The following is an 8,118-nucleotide window of genomic DNA, read 5'->3' as shown; positions in this document are numbered from 1 at the left end:
AATTGAAGATTGTGATAATCACATGTTTTCATAAAAATTATATCGAAACCTCTTGACCCTAGACATTACCTAAATTAGAATTCAATTAACTTAAAAATACTCATAATTCCAAAAGTATCAATTCTTAAACATTTATTTAACAAAGAGGCCATTATGGATTTAGATTGAACATGATGTCTAGCTCCTGAGTTTGGGGGAAGGGGCGGGTGGTCAAACTTTGCTTTTAGCTGCATTAAGGTAACTTTACATTGTTAATTGTGATACTCAAATGTCAATCTTAGATATTTGTCCTCATCAAAGTAAGAGGGGAGATTTCTGTGTTTTCAAGTGGAGGGAAGAAAACAATTACTAAATACACATATGAGCTTGTTTGAAAAATCTCACCAGCAGGATCTATGCGGAGTTTTTGCAGGTCTGTTGTTATTCACACCACTTGAGGTGAGAAGTTGTGCATATAACAATGCAATTGCAACTGTGAAGAGCACCGCAAATCGATCCCATATTGGCCTCTATGGTTTCAAAAATTGAGGAAAATACTGCAAAAGTAATACGTTGTTGGACTTAATTTTCACATCAACCAAACAGATCAGTAATGTGAGCTTTGAACTTCCAATGCACTATAAAAAATAAAAGGAAATAAACTCAAATTCCATTCTATGAGAACTATTTAGTATTTACTAAAGCCATAGCTAGCTGCTATTAATTTAAATTGCTATAAATGCTTAAAAATAAATCTGATAAACTTATGTTACGCTTTCACATAAATGAGATTAACTAATTACATAGAAGCAAAATAAAGTTCAAAAATCAAACATGCAAACAATAATTCAGATTCAAAAACCAAAGAAACTGAAAAAACTCACAAAAGCGAGCTTCAGTGGCCTAACTCCAATCCACGGCTCCAATTGCAACAACTCGAGACCATCGCTTCTCGAAACCTTAGGCAACAAGAACTTCAATGTGCTACTGATCCTCAATCCTTCTCTATTCAACCTTCAGCCTCGCTCGCTTTCTTGCCTGAACACCATTGTGATCAAGCTTAGGAAACACAAACATGGATACAAGTATAGGTATGGACCCGAGTATAATATGGTGACACGAACAAAATCTAAAAAATTATAACATAAAATGGTCGGTACAACACCGATATGACACGGTTACAACACATATACAACATGGGTACGACACCCTAAACAAAATATCCGTACTTCCTAGGATCGAGCTCTACAACACCATCAACAACATTGTATAGAGGAACACAACAAGAAGCACCAAGAACTAGGACACCAGCTTCTCCTTCAGCCATGGTAAACTCTTGTGGTTGAATCGGTTCAAGTGAGATCAATTGTGGAGAAGAACTAGATGATTTGAGTCGGACTTGATCTTGGTGATTCCACTTTAGAGGGAAACGATTGCAGATTGAGTGGAAAGTGTCACCACCTTCTCTGCCTACACCACTCTCATCAATTTCAGGCAGAGACTAACTTCATCCCATGGAGAGATTATTTTATCATCAAGAAGTGACAAAAAAAAGAAAAAAAAATAGTTTGAAAAGTTTAGTTATGGAAATTGGAAGAGAAATTTTGAGTTACGTATAGTGATTGCCAAAGCTTTGAAATTTCTAGGTTTTGTGTGAGAGAGATATGAGCTACCAGAAAGAGAACCTGTGAGACTAACTATTGGTTCTATAGAACCTTGATTTGTACTGTAGCTCTATATAAGTTTCGCGTTCCTGATTTTCAACATTTACAACTGTTGATAAAAGATGTAATTTATCTTCCACATTCATCAAACTGAGGATAAAAGTACTTTTCCCATTTAATTTTTTTAACACTTTTTTCAACAGTTGTGACAATTGTATGAAACAAGTATGTGAATTCCCTTATTTTGATTAGCAGTTAAGTATAATTGTAAAAATTTAAGGGTTTTATTAACATTTTAGAGTGACCATAGATAAAAATATATTTAAAAAAACTCAAGCTTTGTTATAATGGGAGTCTTAGGGGCCATTTAGTAATATAATTCTAGCAACATTGTTTAAGTATTGTAAAAATATGTGTGAGTAAAAAAGTGTTGTAAAAATGTATATTACGAAAATTGTTGTTTAAACAAAACAACCAAACGCCCCCTTAATTTTTTGCTAAGAGCAGCTATCACTCTTCCTTCCTCATCTTGGATAATAACACCTACCCCAGCTTCCTTATGCTTCAAAAAAGCAGCCCCATCCATATTAATTTTATAGAAAGCTAGGAGCTGAAGGAGGTGACCATTTGACTTCAACCTTCTGAGTTGGCTCTGTGGGAACCACTTGTGCTGCACGATATTCATCTAGATAATAACCACAACACCAATGTATTATTAGTTCCAGCCCCTCATCTTCTCTGACCACCATGCCAAATATATATGGCTAAATGAATAATGAGAATGTGAGTTTTAAGCTAACAGTGGTTTCAAATTAAAATCAATAATAATTTACTATTTATGATTTATTATAAAAGTATAGTGAAAATGTTGAAAACATAATATTTTTCATATATATTTAAACTAGTCTCATCATGGCGTCATGTGTGCTTTGTGTGTATGATGATTTTTTTTTTTTTAATTTTTGGTCAAGTGTTATAATTTTCCTTTAAAAAAAATATTTTTTGTATAAGTTTATTTTTTTAACATGAATTAGTAGGAGAGTGTCTTATAAGCATTTTAAGTGAAGTTAGAAATATATTTTTACCGGGTTGTCCTTAAGTTTTTTTCTTGTTAAATATAAGGTTTAAGAGTATTTTTGAATTACATAAAAATCCAGTCTAAAGAGAGGAATCATCTTATAAATAGTATAGATGAAATAAGATTTAGAATAAGAAGTTTGACGTGAGTAAAAGGAAAAAGTGGTTACTCAAAAGAGAAAAAGTAAGATTTTATCTTAAAATAAGGTAAAAATTTAGGTAAGCTAATATAGAATCATAGATAAGTTTTTATCTCAAAATATTATATTTATTCTTTATTAAACTATGCATATTACTAGCTAGTTTTCATTTCAAAAAAGCAAAAAGACCCTAGGTAAGTTCTTATATTCCAAAGAGAGGCATCGGCGGTTATAAATACAGCCACCCTCCAAACTTTGTCAAAGCTATGCCAATCATATAAAACATCCCCAAACAAGCGAGAGTCATCCCTGTTTACATTCCGTTATTTCGATGAAAAACCTTATATAAATATAGTTATTCATATTTTCTAGTGTTTGGTAGCATATAAAAAAGTCAAACAAAACTATCTTTGATTAATAGAAAGCTCTATTAAAAATAGAGCTTATTTTTTGGAGGTTGCTTTTCGCTAAATTTTTTATTGGAAAACAATCTCTCTTCCTTTGTAAGGCCTCTTTAGATAGTATCTAATGAGGTTTCCAATCCAATTAACCTTGTGTTCCACTGTCACAAAGCTCCTCAATGCCTTGTGTAGTAATAGATTCAACAACTCACTCAGCAATACTATTAGGCTTGTCTAGATTGTTTATACAATTACTGAGGGAGTGGCATCCCATAGAGCTATTACGTAAAAAGCTATTTCAACATCATGGTGCTACGTTTGATGGAGGACAACAAATGTTTTTTTTTTTTTTTCTTTTTTTTATATACCTACTTGGATTACCTTAATTTGGCTACTAGACATATAGTTATAAAAATTATACAAAGTTTTTATAATTTGTTGTAATGTTTATGTGATATACTATAATTATATATGGATAATTCGAGAGTTACAATAGGAAGGAGGTTGAATTATGGACGTATTCGATAGAAACACCAAGAGATGTCAATCAATAAACTACAAAAATCTTGGTTATGTAATATTTTACACTCCTATTGATTATATAGTTGATTTACACAATATACATGTTATTTATGTTTTGATTGTACTAGAAATGATTATATAATTGGTTTATACAAAATGCATGTTATACATGTTTTGAATTATACCAGAAATATTAGTAATTTTTTGTGTGTACAAACACTAAAAAACGCTTTTAGTGCATTTTCAAAGTTAAAACCAAACACAAGAAAATGATATAATTTTCTAGAAAATATTTTTCAAAAAATGACCAACTATCTAGAAAATATTTATGAAGAAACAAACGAAGCGTAATAATAACTAAAACCAAAAGACAGAAAAACAAGGAGAAAGAGACGGACACCCCAAAATTGCGTTAAATCACAGAAAACACAACCAACAAAACCTCACCCTCCAATTTTCCATAACTCTCTCTTCTTCTTTTTTATCCCGGAAACCTCAAAACCATCCTAGCTTTCCAGTTATATCCTTCTCTTCTCCCTTCTCTAACAGGAAGGGTAGAGCAGAGGCCAGGCATCGCCAAAGAAACTTTTATTTTTCTTTAAAAAAAAAAAAAATTCTCTCTGACAAACTTTCCAATATCATTTCCTTTACCCATTACACACACACACACGCACAAACCTGAAATGGAGGTTAAGCCTTGGCTGATAATCCTCCTCCTTGCATTCGTCGTAGTGGTTGAATCATCTCCTTATATGCACGACGTTAGCAGCTGGGGTCTGACCAAGTATGGCGCATGCGATGGTGCAGTTGGTGACTGCATTGGTGAGGAGAATGAGATGTTGATGGATTCTCATCCTAGCCGAATACTTGGCCGCCGCAAGAGGTACATTAGCTATGGAGCTCTCAAGGGAAACTCCGTCCCATGTGGCCGCCGCGGTCAGTCCTACTACAACTGTCAAAGGAGGCAAAAGGCTAATCCTTACAGGCGCGGTTGCAACATCATCACACACTGTGCCAGGATCACTGGCTAATTGAACAACAACATCAATTCATCTACGTGCATGCATGGAAGTGAAAAAAGGCACAATTGATAAAAGATACGTTATGCTGTTTGGTCATAATTATTAGTATTTATTATTTGATCAATCTGGGATATTCTTGAATATTCTTGCAAGATTTCCTCCGTTGTACCCTTAAACTTTGGTTTGGTGAATTTTTTTTTTTTTTTTTTCTTGGTTTTTGTTTGTTTTAATTTGTCTATGTTATGTGTCACTGTGAGGTGGGTGCAAAAGGGCTTGTTTCCTTTGCTTCTGTAATCTCCCTCTTCTTCTTATGTGTATCTGATGGAGGAAATAAAAAGGCTTAGATTGTTTGGTGTGATTTAATTGAATATAAAAAGGGTTCATTAGGTTTTTTGTCTCTGCAGTTTTTTGTCTATGTTGTTTGCTGCTTCTTGAAACTTTTCCTTTTGTTATATATAATTCATGATCCAATCTTCACAATGTCAGGGAAAAAATAAAACAAATAAAAAGTGGGTCAATTTGTTGGGAATTTACGTTTGTGTTCAACAGATTCTGATGTTGTGTCCTTTTGCATGAAATGGTACTGCGTATTCACATTATTTGATTTTCAGAAACACTATGGATAACCAGAAACGAAATGTCTGCAAGATTGGGAAACAAAATAAAATTATCAAATAAACGACTTTGACAATAACTAGCTTTTTTTGGTCTCTTTTTTTTTACCAATCTCTGGCTACCTTCGCTATTTGACATTGTGACCTCTTTAAATTTGAAGATTATAAAAATTAACTTTTAAATGATATGTAAATATGTTAACTTTAATTACCTTCTTGTTCATGAAAATTAGCATATTGCTATTAAAAAAAAAATGTTCTAATCCGCTGACAGTCCATTGAGCTTATGGATTTTGCAATGGAAGATAATTCTCTCTTTTTAAGAACCCTCTTCTCTTGACGTAGGTAAGATCTAATACGTTGTGACCTCTTTGAACTCTGATGAAGTTAAGTTTTGGATGCTAAGTAAATATATAGGTTAACTTCTAGTTACCCTTCATGTTAATGCAAATTAATTTAGCTTCTTCTGTGTTTTCTACCTTTTTTTTTTTTTTGGGTACATTAAAAGTTTACTGGGCCTAAGGACTACAGTACATGTATAAGAGAAAGAGAGTCTTCTTCCTTCCATTAGATTCTCCTCCCTTAGCATAGGTCTGTGATTAATCTCAGAATCTTTGTTTAATGATAAAGGGTTTTATCAATTAAACCAACTGGTAACACTATGGTATAAAAAGAATTATATTGTATGCTATAAAAAATTTCTAAAATTTCGATGCAAAACAGGGTTTTTTTTAAATTTATTTTTGGGTATTTTATAATTTTCTTTTTTAGGTGCATGGACGTGGAGAAGTCAAACTACAATGACGAGATTTTGGTGATGTCCACAATATTTTCAGGACACTTTCATAACAAATCTCTAAGTGGCAAATTGTTATTACCGGGAAAAAAAAAATTTAGCAGTAAGTTCAAATTAAAACTAATAACAACTAACCGTTTATAATTTATTATAAAAATATTCTGGACATTTTAAGAGTGTTTAGGCTCTTTTGATTATTTCTTTGTCCAATCGTCTCGTCAAAGCAGTTAACATCTCATCAATTCTACAACTGTTCAGATTTCATATCAACTTCTAACATAATATAGTCATTTTAAAAAAGACTTGGAAGGAATTTTTTCCAGATAGGTAGATAATGTGGGAGGATAGAGATGAGATTCAATCGATAGACATTAAAGATTAAACATCACAAAGGGTGTCATTCCTATTGGACTATCATTTGAACACCACAAGTGTTTTTTTTTTTTTTTTACAAGATAGAATTTCTACTCTAACTTAATCTAAGTATATATGTGTATGTGAAACTCCCTCTTAGAGACTTGAACCCCAGCCCTTACCCCCCACACTCCACAAGCATTTATACTTGTGGAATGACTATCGTACCAAGAGTGTGTGATGATAACACCACAGGAGTTAGAACTTAGAAGCCTTTGGTATAAAACATATGAAACTTTTTTCAAATAAAAATTGGGAATAACATACATGATTACAACCTATTTCCATGAATTGCTATATAGTTTACATTAAAAAAACTAAAGTGACATGTCAGCTATTTTAAAACCTATTGCCATGTCTTCTTCTTTTTTTAGAAATAAAAAAAGTTATGTTTTAAATTTAAATACTTAAATGTACATCAGAATAAAAAAAAAAAAAAATAGGAATATAAGAGCTTGTTTGGATAGCATGAAAACTGAGGGATATCACTCAGTTTTCATAATCCATCATCCAAAACGAGTGGGTCCCACAGATGACAAAGTATTTGGCTTGGTTTTAAATGATTGTTTCCATCACTCAAAATAATGAGAAATGAAAACACATTTTTGGTGTTTTCAAATGTCTGAGTTATGAGTTTAATGACAGTTTGGTAATAAAATTCAACTAATGGGACCCATGACAAAGACTTGTCATAGCTCAATAGTCACAGTACATGACAAAGTGTTTTTCTCTTTCTTTCTTTTTCTTTTCTCTTTCTTCTTCATGCCTATTTCTCCAACTTCTTCTTATTTCTTTCTTTTTTTCTTCAACTATTTCTTTTCTCAACTTCGTCTTATTTCTTTCTTTATTTCTTCTTTCAAGATTTGTGGGTTTTTTTTTTTTTTTTGTGAATTTGTCTGGTACTTTCTATGGGTTTCTTTGTTTTAGTATTTACGGGTATTTTAATGGTGATTTCAAGCTTCTGATCTGATTTGTGGGTGTAAAGTTCGGACTTGAGATGTGGTTATAGGTGTGGGTGTGGAGTTCAAATTTTGTGGTGTGGTTGTGGTGGTTTGAATCTAAGATGTGGTTATGGGTGTGGGTGTGGTTGAGGTGTTTTCAATCTGGGATGTGATTATGGGTGTGGGTGTGGGGTTTAGATTTGTGGTGTGGATGTGGTGGGTTTGGATTTGAGATGTGGTGGTCATTTCTCTCTCTTCCTCTATGGGTTTGGGTTTATGTCTGTATGTTTAAGACAGTTTTAACTTGTTTCAGATTCGATTTCAAATATGGTGGCTACTAGGTAGAGAAATTAAAAAGGAAGATGATAATTGCAGAGAGAAAAATGAACGAGGAATGGAGAGAGAGAATATTTCGCGGGTGTGAACTTTTGTGGTACTGTTACCGTTCTGACTTGCAAGCTCTACAACTTTTGAGTTAAAGTAGTGAAAACCAAACCAAATATTTGAGCCAAACATGTTATTGAGTGAGTTAAGAAAAAATTAGAAAA

At 32.8% G+C, this 8,118-nt stretch overlaps 1 protein-coding gene across 1 annotated transcript; it reads left to right on the top strand.

Moving 5' to 3' along the window:
* Window positions 1-4,466: 4,466 nt before the first annotated feature.
* LOC142644024 (protein RALF-like 19) lies at window positions 4,467-4,814 on the top strand. The gene has a single exon (XM_075818713.1). It carries the CDS (start codon window positions 4,467-4,469, stop codon window positions 4,812-4,814), a length of 348 nt encoding a protein of 115 aa, XP_075674828.1.
* Window positions 4,815-8,118: the final 3,304 nt, after the last annotated feature.

The sequence above is a fragment of the Castanea sativa genome, chromosome 7 (genome assembly GCF_040712315.1).
Source record: "Castanea sativa cultivar Marrone di Chiusa Pesio chromosome 7, ASM4071231v1".
In the NCBI taxonomy this organism is placed as follows: Eukaryota; Viridiplantae; Streptophyta; class Magnoliopsida; order Fagales; family Fagaceae; genus Castanea; species Castanea sativa.
The sequence above is the reverse complement of the archived record's forward strand: the minus strand, read 5'-3'. Positions and strand labels throughout refer to the sequence as shown.

Coding starts and splice junctions, on each gene's coding strand:
- LOC142644024 (XM_075818713.1), top strand. CDS start 4,467: ATGGAGGTTAAGCCTTGGCTGATAATCCTCCTCCTTGCATTCGTCGTA.